The 25,996-nt window shown below is 39.9% G+C and overlaps 2 protein-coding genes across 3 annotated transcripts in view; one reads left to right on the top strand and one right to left on the bottom strand.

Moving 5' to 3' along the window:
• Nucleotides 1–136: 136 nt before the first annotated feature.
• Nucleotides 137–21,611, top strand: LOC124138907 (SUMO-activating enzyme subunit 2-like). The gene is made up of 18 exons (XM_046505804.2): nucleotides 137–299; nucleotides 1,802–1,885; nucleotides 3,255–3,325; nucleotides 4,224–4,288; nucleotides 5,049–5,149; nucleotides 6,126–6,247; nucleotides 7,884–7,951; nucleotides 9,017–9,126; nucleotides 11,338–11,446; nucleotides 12,254–12,390; nucleotides 12,699–12,792; nucleotides 13,827–13,939; nucleotides 14,663–14,818; nucleotides 17,396–17,453; nucleotides 17,819–17,857; nucleotides 18,141–18,246; nucleotides 18,904–19,028; nucleotides 20,001–21,611. Exons 1-18 carry the CDS (start codon nucleotides 156–158, stop codon nucleotides 20,174–20,176), a joined length of 1,878 nt encoding a protein of 625 aa, XP_046361760.2. The 5' UTR covers nucleotides 137–155; the 3' UTR covers nucleotides 20,177–21,611.
• A 212-nt stretch (nucleotides 21,612–21,823) lies between these two features.
• The window catches only part of LOC124138908 (diacylglycerol O-acyltransferase 1-like), a 41,509-nt gene continuing 37,336 nt past the window's right edge, over nucleotides 21,824–25,996 (bottom strand). For both annotated transcript variants that reach the window (XM_046505807.2, XM_046505806.2), the window contains exon 16: nucleotides 21,824–25,993. In XM_046505807.2, coding sequence (XP_046361763.1) covers nucleotides 25,826–25,993 — 168 coding nt within the window. In that variant the 3' untranslated portion in view covers nucleotides 21,824–25,825. The remainder of the gene's footprint in view (nucleotides 25,994–25,996) is intronic.

Below are 25,996 nucleotides of genomic sequence, written 5' to 3' on the forward strand. Positions count from 1 at the left end.
TTCACAAAACATACTAAATGGTAAATAACTAATGCATTAGTTTATCAAATACCGGATAAAATTATTAAGAATAAAATTACAGTAGGACATCGAGCCAAAGAATAGAAATTGACCAATCAGAGGAACTTTCTTTATTTGCGTCTTATTCAAACAAAATGGCGGCCGCCATAGAAGGGGTGCTGGATGAAAGGGTGCGCGAGAAAACGCTCAAGTGCAAATTATTGGTGGTTGGGGCTGGTGGAATAGGATGTGAGCTGCTGAAGAATCTTGTCCTTACCGGCTTTAAGGATATTGAACTGGTAATTTGGTTCTGTTGATGCATAATCATGACAGGCGACGAAGACTTCACAATAAAATTCCATGAAATTTGGGCCCCGAAATTTGCAGCAGGCTTATTTTAGCATCAACATTAGTCTGTTGGCTGACATAACTTGCACATGATAAAAAGGAGAGAATACAGTAGAGATTAATGCCAAGCAAACTGGTTTATGCTTTACTGATCTGATCTGATTAACAAAAGTTGGGTAGACAGATCCTGGCCTTGTTATGAAAATAACACAAGATTCAGATGCCACACTATCATCATTATTGCAGACCAAAACGACACCTCAGTACGACGTCAGGGAATTCATCTGGCGAAGGCGTCACAATTCGCTGTGCAGAGTTGCGTTCCTTGGGCACGCCAGAAACCTATAATCGTAGGTTCGAATCCTGGTTCACCCTGATTATGTTTCTAGGTTTGTCAGCATCATACCCGTTCTCGTGGGTTTCACTGAAGTGGTGAACGTTTGAGACCTGCATCACTGAAGTGGTAAACGTTTGAGACCTGCATCACTTCAGGATTTCCTCCCACATTAAGCTGACACGCCGTGATATAACAGAAACTGGAATACTGTTAAAAGCGGTGTTGAACCCAACTCACTCACTCATCTGGTGTATGGTATGCATAAGAGTGTAGGATACTTTGCAATGTTGCAATTAGTACTTATTGTGTGGTGCTGTAAACCCCAAACCTACAAGTAACCTAAAAAAAATTATGTAGTTGAAAGTAAATATAAGAAATAAGATAGTAATAGACAAATATGCTGTTGTAAGGAGCAAGCAAAGTCAGTGTTGTGCACTTGTCACTTCACAGACATTTCTGTTATTCACCTATTAAAATCTTCGGTTTCAAATTTTGATTAAAGATAATGCCATTAGGTATAGTCTTGAAAGTTTTGCCTTGGGTCCTTTTTTTCTGGTCTCTAAAAACTGCAGGGTCCAGGATTGGGGCAATAATGAATGGTTGACTTTAACTGTAATGTGGTCTGCTGTGATGTTATTTCCAAGACTTGTTACATTATTTTTAAACTTTCGGAAAAAAAATATTTTTTTTATTTCATTAGAAAAAATGTAATTTCACTGACACGATCTGCATGCAGTGCCATATGGTAATATTTAAACTCAATGAATATGATTAGAACAGAGATTATAAGATCAATTTTATGTTTATTAAAAAGTCAGAATGATAGATTTTACTGTGAATGTAAATATGCATTGTTGTTCGAATTTGTTTGTCTCTAAATTCTAAAAAATAATAATTGATTTGACAGTTCCATTTATCTTGTCCACGGACAAAATGACCTTTTTCATATGACTTGTTGATTTTCACGATTTTAGATTTGTACATTATTGTACATATTGTATGTTTCTGGAGTTGTATATGTGGAAACAATTGCTTGTTTTCCACATTTCGTGAAAACAAATTTTCAAGCAGTGAATATCCAACAGCATTTTATAACTCCATTGATTTCTTTTCCAGATTGATCTTGATACGATTGATGTGAGCAATCTGAATCGGCAGTTTCTCTTTCGCAAGGAGCATGTTGGAAAGTCCAAATCACAGGTACTTATGTCATTTAACAGAATGGGGTGTCCCAGTTGTCTAAGGTGCCGCAATTTGCTGGGCAGAGTGTCCCTTGGCATGTCAGAAACTTGTGTTTGTGGGTTTGAATCCCGGTTCGCCCCGATATGGTTTCTATATTTGTCAGCACCATACCCATGCTCGTGTGTTTAACCAAGTAGTAAATATCTGAGACCTGCTTTCCTCCCACATTAAGCTGACATGCAGTGATAGAACTAGAATACCGTTCAAGGGGGCATTAACCAGCTCACTATAACTGTATCATCATTGTGTCTGATTCACACGAGTGACTACACTGCCAATTACACGACTAGTGTAATGGAGCAGTGTTTAAATTTAAGTGGGGTCCTTAAGGTTTGCTACTATAGTATTTGTATATAAGGCCCACCTCAATTATTTTAAACTGTTGATATTAGGGTGATCATAAGGACCTTTTGACTTTTTTGCATATTGATGAACACTACGGAGTAATTATATCCTGTTGATGCCCTGAGTTAGAACAGGTCTTCTATTTTAGAATTTGCTGGTTGTAAGAGACAAATAAATTGATCAGTTAGTCAGGCTGATTTGGCTGATTGTGTGACTTCATACCCAGATGGTGTGGATTGTTGCTCAAGTTTCTCAAGTCAGTACAGTCAAGTCGCGTTAATCCGACACACATTAATCTGACAATCGGCTTTATCACTGATTAAACTGATTAAATAAGTGGTATTTAGACCTGTTAATCCAACATTCTTGCACTCCGACTCCGACACACCTAATTTGCAACAAATTACCGAAATCACTCATTTATGATTAATCAGTCGCATTAATCCGACACAGTGATCAGCGTACTCAGTGGTCATCTGCCCGCGAGTACACAGCCCCGTGTTTTGATGCGAGACGAGTCAGCTAGTAGCCGCGTATTACAATGGCTGCAGAGATAAACTTTCGGTCATGAACATTGATACTACTTAATTTTGTTTATCCAACATACTCTTTTATCCGACATAATCATATGCAACCAACCATGTCAGATAAACAGGACTTGACTGGAGTTTGCCTGGCAGTGATTGTTCGCAGGCCACTGTCATATAGCTGGAATATTGCTGAATGTGTCATTAAACATTACTCACACACTCAGGTTGATGTCATTTCCCATCAGATATGCATTACCATGATTACTGATAAAGACTCTTTTGCATTTTAGGTTTGATCTATTTTTTTACATGAATTTTGCATCTTCATCATTTGTTTATTTCTTTTGAAGTTAAAATGTAATTCATTTGCTGTTATTGTCTCATTGTGGGTTACACAATGCACTGATATATGTCCCTGCAAGAATTGGATGTATTTGCTGGTATTTTGACAGGTGGCGAAAGAGAGTGCCCTGAAGTTCAACCCAGATGCCGATATCGTAGCATACCATGACAGTGTGATGAGGTTTGTCCAACAAGTCCAACGATCGAATATGTATATTAAGGTTCATTACCTGATTGATATATTCTTATTGGATGAACTAACTATTCCTTTCTGAAATAACTGACATCCAGAGTGTCAGTGATTAACACTTTCTTAGTTAGCCTTCTTGTTAGAAGTAGTACAGACAGCATTGTTGACTCATATTGATGACATCACAATAGTGATGAGGTGAGGTGAAATGAGGTTAAGCGTCGCGTCCAAGATTATTGCACTTATATAGCGACGTGCATGCTCGCGTGTGTGGCTGCTTGTACTCTTCCGGACTAATGCAGATTTATAGTGCTAGCCCACTACCATGCCGCAGTTTAACATAAATACTCAGACACAGTATACTGACTCCGAGCCGACCAGTCCTGGTTTTAGCCCTTTAATGTCGACCCCCAGACAGGGTAACAACAAGTACCATCTTTTATCGTCTTTTCGTATGACGCGGCGGGGGATTGAACCCCCGACCTTCCGCTCTCTGGGCGGACGCTCTACCACTAGACCACGGAGGCGGTTCAATAGGGATGATGTTACAAGGTATGAATGTTGACCCTGGTATCTTCATGAAAACGGTTTTCATGAATGAAGACACTGCTTCTTCACTACAGCTAATTATTGTGTAGGGATGATTAAGGTTATTACATTCTTTTGTGTAGCTGATATCACAACACTTCTGTCTTGTTTCATGTATTTCTCTCTCATTCAGAGATTCTGACATATTGAATACAATCAGCATGACACGTACACACAAATAATCTCTAGGCACTGGTACATACACAGATGAAGATGTGTAAAGATTGTAGGATGGCTGCATGTGAGACATGCTTCATAAGCATATTGCGGCATTTTTGATAACAGTTTTTTATTCAAACAGCTCTGACTATGGCCTGGACTTCTTCAAGAAGTTTGACCTGGTGATGAATGCACTGGACAACAGAGGTGGGTAGGAACGGAATGTTGGTTATCTTTTGTCGAAGTTCATCAAGTGTGTCCTCACTCACTCTCATGCACTCACTCACTCGCACACTCTCCGTGGTTATCATACTGTGAGTGAAATTCAGTTCAAACTCACTCTTTCTCAGACTATTACTTCTTTAAGATACGGAACTTAAATCAAGTGGCCGCACATATGTGCATTTCTATGTGTGATGAAGAATTATTTACTCTACAAAGGGACCCGTGAAGATCCGGGGTAGAATAAGTCTTCAGCAACCCATTCTTGTCGTAAAAGGCGACCGACTAACGGGATGGGCTGACTTGGTTGATGCATGTCATCGGTCCCAATTGCGTGGATTGATGCTCATGATGTCAATCAATGGATTGTCTGGTCCAGACTCAATTTTTTACAGAGCGCTGGAATATTGCTGAGTGCGGCGTTAAACAACAAACAAACAAAAACTCTACAAAGGTGCTGCATGAAAATGTGTTAAGGTTTGTGTTGTGTTTTAGTACATATATATTATTGCACAGTGGCTAGAATCATGCAGAGGACACAACTTATTGAAGGTATTTCAATGTTATAAGGCAAAATAAGCCTGATAAGTAGGATGACTATTTCCCATTGGATACCAAGTATCAGAACATGATAAGGTATTTGACCATATGGAATGTTGAGAATTGTAGGAATTTTGTCCGTTTATGTTTTCTTCAATGACTTTGCAATGCTGGCTTAACGGGTGATGTTCTTGAACTTTTACAGCCGCTCGGAACCATGTGAACCGAATGTGTCTGGCTGCTGACATCCCCCTGGTAGAGAGTGGGACAGCTGGATACCTGGGACAGGTTGCTGTCATTAAGAAGGTACACCCATTCAAAAGTAGGGGTGTTGGGTAGCCTAGTGGTTACAGTGTTAGATGGTCATGCTGAAGACCCAGGTTTGATTTCCAACATGGGTACAGTGTGCGAAGCCCATTCTGTATGTGAAATGTTTTCTTTTATGTTGTTGTTTTTAACAATAAGATGAGAAGCTGACATAGCAGATAAGAATTAAAATATGACTCAGCCATCAAACTTTAAGTTGTCTTTCCCCAATGGGGGATGTTGTTTTAGTATTGTTGTTAACGTATTCATTTATAGCACCAGAGGATCATTATTGATGCATTGTAAAACTTGACTCACTCTATCCTCCAGTAGCTGTACCTGCATTTATATTAAGATTAATAGAAAATACACAAACCATGGCTGAAGTGTGAAACCATGTAACATCATAACAGAGATGTGTACTTTAATACTCTACAAAGGCTGCTTCATGTTCTCTCGGGTGGGCCATGTAAGAAATGTTTCATGGGTGTCTGTGCCAGAGGATTTTCTCCTTTCTCTTTTTGAAACATCACAGCTTTAATATGTTTTAGGAAAGGTAGGGTATTAAAACCATTCCACATTCATCTCTGAATTTGAATCCTCAACCACTGACATTCAACAAAACTGATGCCACTTTACTCGTCACATTCTCCATCATCAAACAGTTTGTGTTAATCGTGTTAAGGGTTGGTAATTAAGGACTTTCACAGTTATCAAATATATTTTAGAAATCTGCTCATTGAAGACAAATATTATGTGCGTAATCTTATGGCATATTTATCATGTTAATTACCAGGTATTGAATTTTAATGTTAAATTAGTGTTGACATAGCTTTCTTAATGATCAATTACAAAATCAAAACAGCTGGCAATGAGTTAAATTATTTTTTTATGTTTAAAGTTTTTAACTCTGAAATCCGATGTTTTAGGTTTATGTTTTCGATGTTATTTCATTTATTGTCTTTGTTTGTTCCAGGGTCTTACGGAATGTTACGAGTGTCAGCCGAAGCCCAGACAGAAATCCTTCCCAGGGTGCACCATCAGGAACACTCCATCTGAACCCATCCACTGTGTCGTGTGGGCGAAACATCTCTTCAAGTAAGTACCTGGCATGTTCCTTATGGTTTGAGGGGCGGTGGGGTACTCTAGTATCTAAAGCATTTGCTCATCACGCCAAAGATCCAGTTTCGATTCCCCACGTGGGTACAATGTGTGAAGCTCATTTCTGGTGTCCCCTGCTGAGATATTGCTGGAACAGGGGTCCGGAAACCGTCATATGCGCCGGACATGTCCGATTGGGAATCTCAAATGTCCGTTTTAAAATATTGCTTACCGGACATTTTAAAAAGTATTGTCCGGACATTCTTAAATTTTGACCGGACATGATCAACAGTTAGGACTGAGCAGTTTCTGTCTGCAGTTGCAACACAATGAAGATTAACTACACTGACAAGCTTTGTTTGTTTTGATTGCTGTAAATACATCGTACCTACATGATAGTCCAATCGGTCAATCACTGTAATAGGCAATAAACTGAGTTGACACCGATTAATCGAGGATTAATTACTGAGAACATCTTGTTAATTTGAGTGAAAGGTGTTTACAACTGTACATTAATACCTTGCATCATCGATGTAGCTCATTATCCTCACAATGCTACGATACGTAACCTCAGACAAGAAGCGAAAGCGCGACGACAGCCAGTCGACCGATGCAGATCAGTCGAGCAGATCTGCCAAACCCTCAAAGTCTGGAAGATCATTTTGTAAGTCGTGGCTAACGACTTTCACTTGGTTGACATACAATGAGGATTTGCAGATTTTATTGTTTTCAGTAGCTAGTCGTATATTGAATCTTGATTGACCGCCATTTTGCTTTCTGTGACGATCGATATCCAATTTTTTTTATGGTCAATAATTAAGTACAGATGAAAAACGTATTCAAATAACTATTGCTATCAACGATATTTTAGTATTTGTGATTAAATTATCTGTCTTATTTTTAAAAAAATCTTTAGTTTAAAAAAAAAATTCCCATGAGGTCACGTGATAACCAAATATGGGATTATAGTCTCGATCCAAATGTTACAACGCGTACACTTGAGCAGACTCATGAATATAACTCATGAATATTAATTAGACCGTTCACTACGTTAACAGATCGTTATTATAACAGAAACAAACGTATGTTTTCCATGTAAATCTAAAATGATATTATTTGTTATTAATTGTCCGGTGAATTAAACAATTTAAATTGAAATAATTCATAATTCATCATATTATGAATACGTAAACTTGTAATGTGTGTGAAAAGTCGTACTAAAATACGCTATTTGAAGGGGGCGTGGCCTAAATGCAAATGTCCGATTGGGATTTTAAATTTTCCGGACCCCTGTGCTGGAATATTGTGTTGGGAGAACAATATTACTGCCACTGCTACTACTAGTTAGTGAATCTAGACAGAGCTTATAAAAAAAAAGCTTTTTCTGCACAATCCATAAGGGCATCTGAAAACATCAAAATTCACACAAATTATATACAATATTATGACAACACAATGCTACAACACATGATTCTAATACTTACAACTGCCAATAACATAGAAACAAGTAGTTTCAAGCAAGTTACCTCCCTTAGACCTTAGCTTTGTTTATTTCTCTGTCCAGTTTGTTTCCCAAATGGGCAGGGGTATTCAGGAAGGTAACTCTGATAGTTCTCACTCCTCACTGTTTCAGTCAATTGTTTGGGGAGGAAGATCCAGACCAGGACGTGTCCCCTGATACAGCCGACCCGGAGCTTGCAGGTAATGGTGTCAGAGAACTTACCTCCCCTTTGTAGGTTACTGTGGAGAAATCAGATAAACTACAGCAATGTTTGGAAGTAGCATAAATTTGTATATACTGAAAGGACGACAAAGGCTTCATCCGATTGTTTTTTGTTTTGTGTTATTGACCTGCTGTATTGTGATGTGTCTTGTGTTATTGCCCTGCTGTACTGAGATGTGTATTGTGTTATTGCCCTGCTGTACTGTGATGTGTCTTGTGTTATTGCCCTGCTGTACTGTGATGTGTCTTGTGTTATTGCCCTGCTGTACTAAGATGTCTTGTGTTATTGCCCTGCTGTACTGCGATGTGTCTTATGTTATTGCCCTGCTGTACTGAGATGTGTCTTGTGTTATTGCCCTGCTGTACTGTGGTGTGTCTTGTGTTATTGCCCTGCTGTACTGTGATGTGTCTTGTGTTATTGCCCTGCTGTACTGAGATGTGTCTTGTGTTATTGCCCTGCTGTACTGTGATGTGTCTTGTGATATTGCCCTGCTGTACTTAGATGTCTTGTGTTATTGCCCTGCTGTACTGAGATGTGTCTTGTGTTATTGCCCTGCAGTACTGTGATGTGTCTTGTTTTATTGCCTCGCTGTACTGTGATGTGTCTTGTGTTATTGCCCTGCAGTACTGTGATGTGTCTTGTGTTATTGCCCTGCTGTACTGTGATGTGTCCTGTGTTATTGCCCTGCAGTACTGTGATGTGTCTTGTGTTATTGCCCTGCTGAACTGTGATGTGTCTTGTGTTATTGCCCTGCAGTACTGTGATGTGTCTTGTGTTATTGCCCTGCTGTACTGTGATGTGTCTTGTGTTATTGCCCTGCTGTACTGTGATGTGTCCTGTGTTATTGCCCTGCAGTACTGTGATGTGTCTTGTGTTATTGCCCTGCTGAACTGTGATGTGTCTTGTGTTATTGCCCTGCAGTACTGTGATGTGTCTTGTGTTATTGCCCTGCTGTACTGTGATGTGTCTTGTGTTATTGCCCTGCAGTACTGTGATGTGTCTTGTGTTATTGCCCTGCTGTACTGTAACGTGTCCTGTGCAGGTGAGGCTGGTGAGGCAGCACTGGAGGGAGGCAAGAAAGATATAGAGAGGAAGTCCACTAGAACATGGGCCATGCAGACTGGATATGACCCACAGAAAATATTCAATAAGGTTAGATGGGATTGAAATACATAATATTTTATTTAGAAGTACAATAACTAAGTATACCTGTATGTAATAGACAAGGTGAGCTTATGCCATACCGTGGCGTCCACAGTCTGTCCGTTCTCCGTTCATTGTTATAAGTGGCGTTGTATATTTGTGTGGTTCACAAGGGGTCCAGTTTGGGTGGACGGCGTCATGCTTGATTGAGTTAAGCAAGCTGCCTGACGGGGAGAAGCGTGCTTGTGGGGAGATTGGAGTTTGAGTTGGCTTGGTAACTGATTGGTGTGGGCCGATCAACCTTTTGTTGTGTGCTGAAGTAGATAGCTTACTTGGAAATTTGTTTACTATATGAGGGCAAGTTATCGAACAGAAAGGGAAAAGGAAAAAGACTTGGAGAGGGAGAAATATGGTTTAACTGAGCGAGGGCAGTTCAGTCCAGCGTTATGTCAGGAGACAAAGTTAGAAGGTCATGTCGATGCTTCAAAGGAGGAAACTGTTGTTATCCAGTTATCCCGTGAACTGGGATATATAAGTTTGGAACAATGTGAAATGGAATTCATTGGGAATATGATGTCAAGAAATCTGAGGTGACTATTATCTATATTGCACATTTGCCATATTGCTTTGCCTAAATAGATGTGTATGAGTGCCTTGCCCAGTAACTGAGAATTGTTATATACTTATCTTTGTTTTAATTATTAAATCTAGCTTTAATCTTCAGAGATTGTTGTGTGATTCTTGTAATTGTTATTTGTGGTATTAGCAGGAACCCCTGCCGTTCATACCACACGTAACATCATCAACAGTTTATTCAAACGACTTCTTCTTCTGAACCACAAATTGGAAGTTAGCAGAATTTGACTGGAAGCACTCCATTCAAAATTTTACAAATGGTGGGGCTGACCCCCCAGGGGCTGAGGGGAAGGGCCAAATAGGGGTAATTTGGCTATATTGCTTTAAACGACTTCTTCTCTAGAACTAAGTAATAGATATCAACCATATTTGGTTGGAAACATTCTCCGGTGGTGAGGTTCAACATTGTACAAATGGTGGGGCTGACCCCCCCCCCCCCCCAAGGAGCTGAGAGATGGGGCCAAATAGGGGTAATTTGGCTATATTGCTTCAAAAGACTTCTTCTCTAGAACTAAGAGATAGACATCAACCATATTTGGTTGGAAGCATCCCTAGGTGGTGGGGATTCAAAATTGTACAAATGGTGGGTCTGACCGAGCTGAGGGTTGGGGCCAAATAGGAATAATTTGGCTATATTGCTTGAAACGACTTCCTCTCTGGAACAAAGAGATAGTTATCAACCATATTTGGTCGGAAGCATTCTCCAATGGTGGGGATTCAAATTGGAGAAATGGAGGGCTGAACCCTACCCCCAGCCCCGGGGACTGAGGGGCCGGGCTAAAAAGCGTTTATAACTTGGACACAGTTAAGATCCCCATCGTATAACCATATGTACAATTGAGAGTATAATGAGAGGAATGCACATATGCTACCAGGACTGGCCCTACTGTTCATCTGTCCAGCACTCCCAAAGGAGTTAGAACCTTGACCATAACATGCAATCCGATAATAAACAGAAACATTGTATACATTTGTTTGTTATGAAGAGAATAATACCTTTTATATGATTTACCCTGATCATAACATGGAAACGGTTCAGATCTTTATGTTACATTTGTATCTACGTTACATGTTCATGCTGTCAGATTTACGAAATATTTTCAGTATTATATATATGTACAATGCAAATGTATATTTGTCATGATTGCATAAATATCCAACGTGCCCTATGGGCCTCTTGTTTATGTTAAATAATCCTGATGGGAATAAGCCAGTTTGGGATGAAAATACATTTCAGCGTTAGAAACTGGCACTCGTCCTGTAGTCCTTGCCAAACTGCCCAATAGTTAAGGTATCATAAGGACTAGTACAAATATGCCATTTTCAGGTGGTTTGCTATATGTTATCATTATAAGGACCAGTGGACTGAAACTGTTAGTTTCTAAAGCTGCATTTTGGGCAAGACTATTGAACCACTTCAAGTTATTATGTTAAGCTGTAGTTCAGATAGCCTAGAAGTAGTAGAATATTTTCAATCATGTGTCAGGCGCCAGCATGTGTCTTGACGCCCTAATCTGCAAGACATGGAATAACTCTGCACCTCCGAGTGGCGACAGTTGACTTGATTCATTCTATGCCCGCTAGCTGTTCCGGGATGACATCAAGTACCTGCTCTCCATGGAGACACTCTGGAAGAAGCGGAGGCCTCCCACGCCCCTGGACTGGGATCACCTACCTGAGGCTGCTGATGCAGGTGTGTTCTGTGTATCTCGTCCGGTAGTTCTCAACGTCCGAATAGACTTTCATGGCCTTGAATTTGCCTGGCCTTGAAAAGGCCTTAAGTTTGAATCTCACTTGAACAGGCCTTATACTTTGAATAATGACGTGAAAAGGGCTTGAATTTGGAAAAAAGTATACCTCGATTATTTTCCTTCTGGTAATATGTGATGACATGTGAGACTATGATTAATCCATAATGTCATCAGTAGTAAATAATCTTCTAACACAGGTGTGTTAACATGAATATTTTAACAGCATATCTGAATGAACAAACAGAGCTGCTCTGTAAGTCTATTTAAAGGCTTGCTTGGGTCTTACTTTTAGCCTTGAAAATGTGAGCATTTAAAAGGCCTTCATTTTGATAATTTTTGTTAAGAACCACATTTCATGTTCAGCAATGATAATACAGCTTCCTACTTGTTTTACCAAAAATAAATGTCTTAAGACCTGCTCCAGTTAAAGCTTTCCTCCCACATCAAGCAGATGCAACAGAATTCTACAATGCAAGCAGTGTTAATTCTCGCTCACTCGCTCGCTTGCTCGCTCACGTAGTGTCATGCCATTGATGTATACTAATATGAATCATTAGATAACACTAGCTGTTCAGTACAGTGGGGGCAGTCGGGTATCCTATTGGTTAAAGTGTTCGCTTGTCACGTCAAAGCCCCGGGTCCGATTCCCGACATGGGTACAATGTGTGAAGCCCATTTCTGGTGTCCCCTGCCGTGATATTGCCCAAAGCAGCGTAAAACCATACTCACTCTATCATTGTGTTGTCTAGAGAATGGCGGTGCAGGTATGCGGGACCAGAAGGTGTGGTCGATGAAGGAGTGTGCTGAGATCTTTGGCAGATGTCTTGGAGTCCTCAAGGTGGAGTTTGCCAAGCAGGGCGATGGAGGGATGCTCATCTGGGACAAGGTACGACTTAATGTTGAACTGGTGACAGGATGTCATTGTTGACTCAGACTGTGTCTTACATACATCAAATATGCTTTTCTTTCTTTTGTTAGACTTGACTATGTTCACCATACTTAGTATTCTTATACTGGTTGCATCCCTTGGGCACGCCAGGAACCTATGATTGTGATATAACTGGAATACTGTTAAAAACAGTGTTAAACCCAACTCAATCACTCACTCACTCACTGTGTTAGAATGTTGTAGTTTACTTATATTTTTCTTCCAGTTACCAATGGTAAAAGGTTTTTGTCTTTCTTTTCTTCTAGGACGATGATACAGCTATGGACTTTGTAACATGTGCTGCCAACATTCGCGCTCATATCTTTGGCATTGGTCTCAAGTCCCGCTTTGATATTAAATGTAAGGACATGCAAAGAACTGTTATTGCTTGGTCATGCTTTCACATGTCTGTTGTTAAGAATTGAGAGTACTTTATTTGTTGTTTCATGGTTTGACAGTGTCACACCCAGTTGGGATTCCGGGGTAGAATAAGCTCCCAGTATGCCATGCTTGTTGTCAGTGCTGACATAATGAGGATTGGGTGGTCCAAATAAGTGACCGGTCTTATAGTGAGTGTGCAATCATACCTGGACAGTATCCTGTCCCAGACTGTTTACAGGCCACCATTATAGCTGGAATATTGCTGATAGTGACCGGTCTTATAGTGAGTGTGCAATCATACCTGGACAGTATCCTGTCCAAGACTGTTTACATGCCACCATTATAGCTGGAATATTGCTGATAGTGACCGGTCTTATAGTGAGTGTGCAATCATACCTGGACAGTATCCTGTCCAAGACTGTTTACATGCCACCATTATAGCTGGAATATTGCTGATAGTGACTTGAAACAGCATTCATTCACTCACCCACCAAAGATGTTCCTGCAAACCATGCCTGTCAACTCAGTCTGGGATATGAAGGTGTGTGACCTGATATATTGCGTGTTATGATTCCTGAGGTGTGTCCATGCTATAACCACTGGTTTACTTGTCCCTGATTCTACTTAGGTATTAAGACTGACGGAACATGCCTAAATAAGATTGCTTTGTGGAATAAGATCTAGACTACATGCTGTTCAGACTATGGCATGGGTGACTCAGTGTCTCTGGCCTACTCTTTCACTCACATGCAGCCCTGGGATTCTGGGTTAGGATTGGTCCCCAGCAACCTATGTTGGTCATAAGAGCTAACTTAGTCGATTGGGTTGCCAGGCTCAGTGAAAAGTTTATAGCATGTATTGTACCCCAGTGATCGTTGCTCACAATATCAATCACTGGATACAGGCCTGTGTCATATGGCTGTAACACTGCTGAGTGCGACATTACATAACAAACACTTAACATGCAGAACATGGCTATTGACTCTTCCTTGATCCACGGTGTTGTGTTTCAGCCATGGCGGGAAACATCATCCCAGCTATAGCCACCACCAACGCCATCATTGCTGGTCTCATCGTCATGGAGGGACTCAAAATACTGGCAGGGGACATTGAGAAATGTAAAACTGTGAGTATGTCATCTTGGTACAAGGAGGAAGCATCCCACAACTTTTCTTCTATAGTCACAACAGCAGAGGACTGCCTCCGTGGTCTGGTGGTAGAACGTCCACCTGGAGAGTGGAAGGTCTGGGGTTCAATCCGCGGCCGAGTCATACCAAAAGATGGTACTTGTTGTTACCCTGTGTGGGGCTCGGCATTAAGGGGCTAAAACAAGAACTGGTCGGCCCGGAATCACTATACTGTGTCTTTGTAGGGTATTCATGTTGAACACGCACACGTGCACATCGCTGACGTTAACCCCCATTTGACCTCATCTTATAATAGCATATCATAACTATCGCAAATAATAACATGAATCCTTTTCACTGATTAACCATTGATGTTCCTGTTTGAAATCCTAACTGAAGTGGTTTGTTTTTTGGTTTTATTATTTGTCATGTTGAAAATATTTGACTTAGCCCTTTTATTATATATTTGCCCTTTTGTACCCACCACTCACAGGCATTTAATCAAATCCGTGTTGGAAAAATATTTAAAAATTCTATGGTGGAACAGGTCCCCAGCAACCTATGCTGGTTGTAAGAAGCGACCAAATAGACAAGCTAGTCAGACTCAGTGATTGATTGGTTGTGTGTCATCGTACCCGGCAGCATTGCCTGGTCCAGACTTGATGATTTTCAGGCAACCTTCATATAACTATAACAAACTAACTGTGGAATTTCAATTTCAGGTTTATCTCAACCGACAGCCCAACGCAAGGAAGAAGCTGCTTGTTCCATGTTCCTTAGACCCACCCAACCCCAAGTGCTATGTATGTTCAGCTAAACCGGAGGTAACCGTCCGACTCAACACAGACAAGATAACTGTGAAATGTTTGGAGGAGAAGGTAGGTTGATATTTCAGTAGCAGGAAATATGCAACCCATCATCAGTCTTCATCAGTTTGTATATGTAACAGTCAGTGTGTAAAATCAGCTATTTTACAAATCGACTGAATCGGGCAGAATATTGAAGGGAGACTGCTTAAGTCCAGAATGATAACTACTGTTCTTCTGGAACTGAACAAACTGAAGACCAGTTAGCAATTATGCTGCATATTAAATTTCAGTAAATGTGTCAAAATTCTGCCTGATACAGTCAAGTCCTGTTAATCCGACAATCGGCTTTATCCGACACAAATGATGGGAACCGATTATATCAGTGGTATTTAGACCTGTTAATCCGACATTCTCGCACACCGACACACCTAATTTGCAATGAATTACCAAAATCACTCATTAATCAGTCTCGTTAATCTGACACAGTGGTCAGCGTACTACGAGGTCATCTGCCCACGAGTACACAGCCCCGTGCACGAGTAGAAATCACCCCGCAAATCAAGAAGGAGATCTGTATGTTTAAGCAGAGTAAACCAAACATCACTCAGAATGAAATCATCACATTTGTACTTGAAAAAATCTGCGTGAAGATTGGCAGATCAACAATTTCCAACATTGTGAAGGAATCGTCGAAATGAACAGCAGTTTCTTCATCTGACACCAGCACATCCCGTAGATGAAAGCCACAACAAGAAGAATTAGAAAATGCACTGTTCTTGTGGTTTTTCAGACGTTAGAAAGAGAAACATCATGTTAAATGACGAATTTCTTAAAACTCAAGCGAAGGTGTTAGGTGACAAATTAGGCTTTGAAGATTTTTCATACAGCACTGGTTAGCTCAATCGCTTCAAGCTGAGACATGGAATTAAGATGCATAAAGTCCATGGTGAATCAGCATCCGTTTCACTAGAACTTGTTCATGAAGGTTGAGAATCCTTGCAAGAAGTGCTGCGTGAATACAATCCGTGTGATATTTTTAACTGACGAAACGGGTTTGTTCAAACCAAATTCAACACTTGGTACAATCCCCGTTTCTGGCAAAAAGCAGGCCAAAGATCGATTGACAGGCACTGAGAAACTAAAGCCATTAGTTATTCACAAATACAACAGGCCACGTTGTTTTGGCAGAACATTTGACCCCACATCAGTTTGCCACTGGTATGTAAACAAGAAAGCATGGATGACTTCATTAATATTCAAAGCCTGGCTACTGATCTTGGATCGGCAAATGCGATTGGAGCGACGCCACGTGGTATTGATGTTGGACAACACCCCATCCCATGCTACTGTCGACACAACTTATGTCAAATGTCACTTTTTGCCACCCAACACCACATTGCACATTCAACCACTAGATGCCGGGATAATAAAGAATTTTAAGCTTTATTATAAGAAACAGCAAATGAAATAACACCTTGACAACGTTGATGCTGAAGTACCACAAGCCCTGGACGTCAAGCGAGCTTTGCTTTTTATCAGGACTGCTTGGAATGAAATGAAACAAGACACCATCATTAACTGTTGGCGCCACACCCGTATTCTCCCCGATGCGCCCGTTACAGCTGAACCTGTCATCGCCGACCTTGAAGCCATCAATGCAATTAATACAACTTTCAACACCGTGTATGGCGACACGGTAGTTCAGTAAATTTGTAAAAGACCGTCTCCGTGGTCTAGTGATAGAGCATCCACCTGGAGAGCGGAAGTCCAAATCACATCAAAAGATATTGAAAGATAGTACTTTTTGTTACCCTGCCTGGTGATCAGCATAAAGGGGCTAAAACAAGGACTGGTTGGCTCGGAGTCAGTGTAATATGTTTGAGTGGGGTATTCATGTTAAACTGCGGCATGGTATCTCAATGCTAGCACTATAAAATCGGGATTAGTCCTGACTAATACAAGCAGCCACACACACACACAAATGCGCTATACAAGTGCAATAATCTTGGATGAGACGTTAAACCCCATTTCTCCTCACCAATTTGTGTGATTTTTCACATTGACTGTAACATATACACTGTGGATACATGCAGACGATTGGGCAGATGATAGGTGTTGTCGTAGTTTTGCCTCACAGAAGTCAAATGAGTCCTACTCTGTGCGTGTTGAACTTAGAGAGAAACCAGCCATTAGTATTGAAGTGGGCTAAGGCACCACAATTGCATGTGCAGATTGTGTTCCTCAGGCACACTTTGAGTTTTGGTTCGAATCTCAGCTGCCCTGATTGTTTCAAGGTTTGTCAGCTCCATACCCGTACTTGTTAGTTTCACTAATGTGGCAGACATCTAAAACTTGTATCACTTTCGGCTTTCCTCTCACATCAAGCTGCCAGACCATGATAGAACTGGAATATTATTCAAGGCTGCTTGCTCACTCACTCACTTGAGAGTTCTGTCAAGGCTAAAAGTAAGTCAAGACACATTCCAATGGCTGCGACGTGTGTGAGAAAACAAATGGTGAAAATGATGACGGTGGTGATCTTTTGTAACATAGATTTTGTGAGGCTGCAGAAAATGAAGTGGTTTCACTGCCGGTCCAGTTATAACGGCAGTATTTAAGACCGAACATGCATCTCTCTTCCTCCAGGTTCTCAAAGGTCAGCTGGGAATGGTGGCGCCGGACGTGGAGATAGATGATGGAAAAGGTACGGTATAGCCTGACACCCGATGCCATGAAAATGCTATGTGTTGGAGAAGTTTAGTTTGATTACGTAGTGATGAAAGTGCTCCGTAAAAGGCGACTATGCTTGTCGTAAGAGGCGACTAACGGGATCGGGTGGTCAGACTCGCTGACTTGGTTGATGCATGTCATTGATCCCAATTGTGTGGATCAATGCTCATGATGTCAATCACTGGATTGTCTGGTCCAGACTCGATTATTTACAGACCGCCTTCATGTAGCTGGAATATTGCTGAGTGTGGCGTTAAACAACAAACAGAAATGAAAGTATTGTGAAGGATTACTCTGTCTTAGATAACTATTGTCTATCTTTGTCTTCCAACAACCCAGGTTCCATTGTGATCTCCAGTGAGGAGGGGGAAACTGAAGGTTAGTGTTACCACAAGTATCTTGTCTACTGTCATAATAGATGTAGCTCACATCAACAGTCCATCTGACACTTGCCTGCATCTCTCAAACTATTAGTTCTGGTGCCAGCAATGGTGTCTTTCAAATAAATCCCAGGATTCTACTCTGATTATTAAATTGTCATTGTGCTTGGTGTAAATTGCCTGCAAAATTCCAATCTAATTGTATGCTGTGTTTTATGAATGCTTAGTTATTTGGGGTAATACTATGTTCATTGTGATGATTTGTGTGGTTCTGTTTACAGAAAACAATGACAAAATGCTTGCCCACTTCAACATAATCAGCGGAACCAGGTTAAAATGTGAAGATTTTCTTCAGAACTACAGCCTGATCGTCACCATTGTCCATGTGTGAGTAATGATTGGCAGATAGTAGCTGGATGTACAAGATAGTCATTTCCACAATATATTGCACACCAGTGGAGATGGTTGTTTTTGATAGCTTCCCAGCACCCCATTGGTGGTTGTAAGAGGCGACGGAATGGACTGGGTGGTCAGGAGTGATGACTTGGTTGATGACTTGTCCTTCTACCCGGACAGCATGGATGTTGTTCGTAACATCAATCACTGGTTTTTCTAGTCCTGACTCAATCATTTACAACCTGCCTTGATAAAGCTGAAATATTGCTGACTTCAGTGTTAAACAACAAACAAGTCATAAGTTAATATCACTTGGTCACTTAACACAATATAGTGCAATAATAATTTATTCCTGGATCCTTTTCCACAACAGTGTTGGGAGTCCCTTTCTAAAATAGTGTCCTATAATTATTTAGTCCTGTATCATTTACCACAACATAATCGTTGCTCCCTATCACAATGTTGCTCCATGAAACTTAGTTCTGGGTTCCCTTCCTCAAAAAAGGTTTGGGTCTAAGTCACTGCGGTTGTCTTGGAGTGTTGATTCTCTAAACTGGAATATTTTTTCATGCTGATTACATTTGGATTCTGTCAAACATAAATCACTGAAGACTTAACTGACATCTGTTAATACCATGGTTACTCCAGTGACAAGTTGGATGAGGAGAAGGAGTTTGAGCTTGTTGGGGACCTGGAGGAAGTGAAAGCCTCAGCCACAGAGGAAGCACAGATGGAGGCAGGTGGCGCCGATGGTGACAACGGCAAGCAACAAGGTAACCATTCCTGCACCGCTGAGGATCTTATTGTTTGTGTTTTGTTTGTTTGTTGATTTATTCTGCAGTCAGCAATATTTCAGTTATCACGGCAGCCTGTAATTAGTTGAGTCTGGGCCAGACAAACCGTTGACTGAAAGCCTGATCGATGATCCATGCAATCACGGAGGGATGACACCAAAACAACCAAGTATTATCCTGACCCCTTTTGCTGATTTGGTCACCTCAGCGTTCAGGCATGGGAATCTGAAGTTCTGATTACAATAATGACATTGTATGCCTTCAGACAGTATATACGGTATATACAGAGCAGCTCACTCGTATCCCAATTATGTGGATCGATGCTCATGATGTCAATCACTGGATTGTCTGGTCCAGACTCTATTATTTCCTCACTGCCTTCATATAGCTGGAATATTGCTGAGAACGACGTTAAACAACAAACAACCAAAAAAAACGTCAGTGTCTTCTGTAAGAAATTAAGTATATCAAATCGAGTCAATAAAAGTTTAAAACTCTGAGGCTTGCCGAAGATTTTTCAACTTTCGTCGATGTGTGTTGATATGCTTGATATCAATTGACACAAAGCTGGCATTCTATTCATCATACGAAATCATACGTTGAACTCTTTCAGCTTGTAAGCATTAATAACCATTAACCAGTGTCTACTGTAAAAAGTACCCCTAATCAGTTTCAGTGGTAGAGAGATTGATGATGTCGTTTGATTGTGACATCATGGCTGATGAATCTTCATTTATGTGTTGATTTTGTGTCGATTGGTTGTAAGATAAATCCACATCAAGTTGTGATGCGTGGTCTGTCGTACCAATGCTGGAGGGTTTCCCCAGTGACCTGCTGCACCTTGGGCTATCCTCCATGAAGCTGACACACGATGATATAATTGTAATAAATCCAAATCTTTTCCTTGTATCTATCTTTTCAAAATTTTAAACATTGTTTTATTATTTCCAGATTCTGTAGATGAACTGATGATTGTGGATGAACCTCAAGTTGACGACACACCAACTAAACAGAAACGAAAGCGAAAAGCAGAGGATATAGGAGAAACAGAGCCAACTGTTGCTAAAAAAGCCAAATCTGTTCCAGCATCAGCAACAGCAGATGATGATGATCTTGTTATTTTGTGAAGGGCTTGATGGGATCACTCACTGGTGCAGTCAGGACATCTTACCTCAGCAACAGGTATAATGGACTACAGAGGAAGTGTAGATGGTGGCATTCTTCAATATCACCTCACTGAAGAACTGAATCAAAACAGGGAGAGGACTAAATTCTTGCATTTAGGTTTCATGTGTGACAGTGACATGTAGACCAGGTTTGTGTACAAGCTGTTTAAGATGGCGCGTCCATGGTGCGTTGTGGTAATTCTGGAGCAGAATAGGTTTCCCATAGTCAAGGGAACATAACCCACTCAGCTAGGTCCCAGCTGAAGGTAATCTTGACCTGGTCGAGAATGTCATTGTGACCTGGCTGAGCGAGTCACAACCTGGTGAAGTGTGTCTACATCGTTACATGGTCGACTATGACCTGATGTAGTGGTGTTGTTCACACTATTGACCTCTGGTTTGCAAGGTTGATTACTCACCCAAGTTTCTGTTTTATATCATTAGTATTGTTAAGGTAATTTCCTTTTACTGAGAGAAGATTATTTTGGTTCTTGCTTCAAATGGTGACAGTGCCTTCAATATTCCAGGTCCCACTCAATAAAGCAATCTTGGTTATAGCACTCACTCAGTAAGGCCCGGGACCAGTTTTGTTTCAACTTACTTATTTGAATCTCGATCATATTGTTTCAGCTCCATCCTCATCTCTTTGTTATGTGCTATTGTTATTGTTTCGGTGTTCTCTTGTAGCTTGCACAATCAAGGAAGTTTCCACATATTTTGTTGTATGTCGTTTTACCATACATTGTCACAATAATGCAATATTAATCTGCAGGGACACATGAAATTTTACCAGCTCTCATAAGTGGCCTAGTTGCTGTTGGTGCTACAATTCGCTATGTTGCATTCCTTCTGCATGCCAGAACCCTGTTATAGTAGGTTTGAATCCCAGTTTACCATGACTGACACTAGGGTGTTTGCACCATACCTGTTCTGATGGGTCAACAACTATCAAGCTGACAATCCTTGCCGGATTATTATTCTGTGATCACCTTCACAAGTTAATGTAGTCAGAAAGACCAAATTTAAGTCGTGTCACCGAAAGCATTTTCAATCACGGCCAACTTAGCTCCTGGGTGTATATTAGCGGTTGCAGTGATTTGCGAGGCCAAATTGATCAACTGGGTAAAGAAATGTATTCCATTGTGTTCATTTAAGAAAAATCCATTCTCTTTTCTATAAGTCGAGGTCATCCATTATCGGTCTCTTCTGTAAACACTTCTTGAATGTGGCTAATAACTTGCAATTTCCATTTAGTACGTCTCATTACTTTGCTAGAACCAGCTACCTGTCATTTGCTTCAGATGCCCACAAATGTTGTGATTTCCATTACGCGCCACTGCCATTGTCATGGTTACTTTTGTACATAAAACGACAATAAAATGCTGAAGAAATTGTATGTGAATGGATTACTTGAATTCACATGACTTTCTCATCCACGTTGTTAATCTAATACTTGAGACTTGCAATTTCCTGTGCACAATTGCATCCCTGAGATTTCATATCCTAGCTTCATTCAGTACCCTCCAGAGTTAACTATAGATCTGAGACACAGGGGTGCATGATTACTAGAATAAAAATGTTCGGTTTTTGCAGTAAACAACTAAGTGCTAAATTTTATATTCTTTATTTGCATTAATCATATTACAAAATTATACTTTTATAGTGATACTGTACAAGAACATATTTCAATTACTTTGGGGCATGAAAACTAGACAGGAAAGCTAGCTATGCGTTGTGGGCTCCCTCAACATTTGAAACACATTAAGTGGAGTTTGATCAACAAATGCCCCTCATTTCCAGCACATACTTATTGCTTGTACTGTCATGTACACAGCCATCCTCGAAGCATCCCAAAATACACGGATGCAAATAGTGTTTCTTTTTGCAGAAAATGTGAAAGACTTTCGGCATTTCTCTGTAAAGGTCTTTGGCAATGTCAAATGTTTGAGCACTGAGACTGCAACTTTTGGTTGTTTGAAAGTACTTCACCAAGTAAACCTCTGCTGATTTCTGATGTTTGAGCAAATCATAACATTAAGTAAATATGCCTTCTTGTGATAATACATGGCATATATCACTTTTGCAGCTCTTGAAAAGCTGGCATGTTTTCCATAACCAGTCTGGGATGATTTGCATCATTTTTTGCAGCCTTCTGAGCACTGGCACTTTGTTTCATAGTGATTTAATAAGTGACAACCTGCTCAGTAGATCTATTACATTGGAGTAAGTACGCCGCTTTTATGTTCCACAGCAGGGAACACCAGAAACTGACTTCATACCCATGTGGGGCATTGAACCTGGGTCTTCAGCGTAGCGAGCGAATGCTTTTACTCCTAGGCCACCCCATCTCCATAGGACTATTTAATCCCAGACTGGCTTGCCTCTTGAAAAATATACTACTCCACTTAGATAGTTTTGTGTATCATGGAAAGATAAAAATACATGTAGAAACCAAAAAGTTATTTTTAGATACGAACTGGCCATACCTTAAAAAAAAAACCATTGCAAATCATCATGGACCACGTCCTCCACATGCGAGCACTGCATGTTGTGCAATGTCACAGGTGACCTCCTGTCAGCCAGGTCACAGGTGCATCAAACATGCTATGACATGCTCAGGACTACCTACATGCAACACATCTCCCACAAAACTGTGACAACCATGCAACAATTCTTTACATAACACTGTTCTAAAGCAAATCATAGATCACTCAAATCTTGCTGCAAAGTCACTGCAAATGTGCCACATGAACAACAAAAATAATGACTGTCATTTCCTGACTTCTTAAGTTCACCATCTCCTATGTTGACCCTGACCCGTAATCATCACACATCCTTTCCTAGTTGCTCAACTGGTGGTATATGTCGTGGCCATTGTGACATGTGAGAAAGCAGGACAAGGCACCATTGTATAAGATCCAGTTTTGCTAACATGAAATACAGTGTATATATATTTTAACAACTGCCTGGAATGTCTTTGATCACATTTTTTAAGGAAACTCTCACGGAGCCCTTAACAGTTGGTCGCTTTCTTCAGTACTGAGCATACAACAGACCCTGTGATAGAACAAATCATATGTCTTGACAAAATGATTTCAATTTAGTTGTCAAGATTTCATATATTTTTATATATTTTTGTATAAAATGTAAGTAAATATGGGAACCATGCATTACCACGCGCTATAGTGAAGGGCGCAATAATGAGGGAACACTATATATATATTGGCCCGTTGTATGACATTTAGAAATACCAACTATAAACGACATGATTGTATAGAAAAGATGACTATAAATCTGTTACATGGGAAAATGATCAAGTGATATAAAACAAATCAAAGTTTAAGGTTATTTCAACCATGCGTGTGTACATATAAGGTATATGACATTTGTACTGCTTCGTAAATGCAATATGCTATGACTGGCAACAAGAATCTGGACATACACTGTTTGCTACCATGAGATCATGTCTTTCTCAGATGATATATACATCGTCATATCTCGGGGAAGGTGACCGATCAAAATATCCACGCATCAACTGTACTTCTGCACACCACCACAACAACAATGGGATCGATGGCTTATGCATGAAGATCTTGATATATTTTCCCTATTTATCAAACTTTTTTCTTTTAACGTGAGGTCACAAACATACAATGTAAACATTTTTGTTTCAAAATGAAACTTTCGTCTGTTAAAAAATCTAGTATTAATCTTAATTCTATGAAAATTTGTCTTGCTGTTAACATAACTCTTGCCTCAACTTTGCTGTCATGTTTTTTAACAAATCTTCAGACTATTGAGAAATAAAGGGTGGACACAAATGTATACCCAGTCAAATCTTACATCAACCTTTGATGACATACGTTGTTATTGACATACAGTACTTTGTGATCCACAAATATTGAAAATTATTTTTGTTGCACTTATACAGAAGGTGATTGTTCCTGCACAATAAATGTTCAGGTTCAACAATAAAATTTTCTAAATACTTCTCAAATATAATAATTAAGGCTACAAAGAAAGTATGTTGTGCAGTTGTCAACACAAAAGATAGAAGTGGGTGATAAGTTATATTCTTGCAGTAAGGGTCATCAAGAATAAGCTTCACATATCACATCTGTATTATATACATGGGGAAGCATTTCATGACAAGCGAATGCTTTTACCTCTTCCAAGTCTACCATGACAGACTGAATACTAAACACAATCCTCAACATATTCTACATAATTACTACCTGATTTCTGTGTGACTTTCACAGATTTCTCATGTATTTGATTCTATTTGGACACATCCATGACAGTCAATATTCAGACGTAAAAACGTTTGTTACATTACAGATTTTACGAAGGGAATTTAATGTCACAATATGACCTGTGCCCATTTGATGTCATACTTTTACATCAATAATAATAATAATAATAATGGTCTTTAAATGACATGGACATCGAGACATTTAAAATACCCTCGTATTGCTTGAGAACGAGGCTCCTATCTTCAAACGTCATTCAAATCCAGAGTCTACTGTCTACTAGTCGGTCATAGTTATTGCACGGAATTATTCATCACAAAATACAATTACAGTCATTGGTATTGTTTTCATTCATACAGGAATATAAAACACACTGCAATTTTGTATATCTTGGCAATGTACAACAAAGCAATTACTAAGAAACTTCACAAATGCCCATAATATCTCAAACTCAAAACTCTCAAAAACTGCATCCGTGCAAATTCTAACTCTCAAAAACTGCATCCGTGAAAAGTCACATATCTCCCTAAAACTGCATCCATGCAAATTCCATTAACTTCCTAAAACTGCATCCGTGCCAATTCACAAATCTCTCTACCTAATCCTTACACTGAACTGTACTCTTCATTCTTTTCTATGGTACACTGCCCCAAAAAGAGGCACTTTCTTCCCCTCGTTTCCAACTGTTTGATTCACAGTGCTCCTGCAAATTTACTGAGAATCCCTTTCACCCCACCAGCACATGTTCTGTCCACCATGTGACTGACTACATGTTGATGTCAAGTCACTTTTACAAATGTATCATTGTTTTTAATTCATGAGCTTCAAGAGCTTTCATCGCTACATTAATTGTCAAATCGTTGAAGTTATCACATTACTGTCCATTCATATTAATATATTTTGTCATTAAGACTTCTTTTTTTAAATATACTGAAACACTTTGAAAACGCATAATTAATTTTAACTCAAAATCAGAAAAGATGTGCTCAAGTTTATCTCCAAACTCATTGAATGAGATTCGAACACATATGATAGAAATGTTGTACATACCCAAAACAACTTAATTTTGATTTCTGTGGCCATTTTACCAAATTTTAAAAAAAGATTGAATATGTGAATATCTGATCAACCTCACTCTGTGAAATATAGGAATTTATCACACAGTAACCCTGTCGACCAATCAAATCAAACATACACAAAACATAATACTGACATCCAGGTCATGAGACATTTTCAAGTCAGCAGTAATGTTCACATACATCTCTGTGATCTGTGATTCGTTTGGCTGTATGGGGCTCTCAACTCAGTCATGACAAAATTTACATCATGTTACAAATCTGAAATTGTCATGTAGGGTTTGTCAGCCAATAGTTATTGTCTGGTTTGTCAGAGTGCCGACATTGATGATGTAGTAGTCATGGACGTAGGCGAGGATGGCGACAGGTTGACCAAGGATGAGTGACAACCACACAACAATATTCCCCGTCTTGCTGTCCAAGTACTTGCCAGTCATCAGAGCCAGGGGTACCTG

The sequence above is a fragment of the Haliotis rufescens genome, unplaced genomic scaffold, assembly GCF_023055435.1.
Source record: "Haliotis rufescens isolate VD_foot unplaced genomic scaffold, xgHalRufe1.0.p SCAF_19, whole genome shotgun sequence".
Taxonomy (NCBI): domain Eukaryota; kingdom Metazoa; phylum Mollusca; class Gastropoda; order Lepetellida; family Haliotidae; genus Haliotis; species Haliotis rufescens.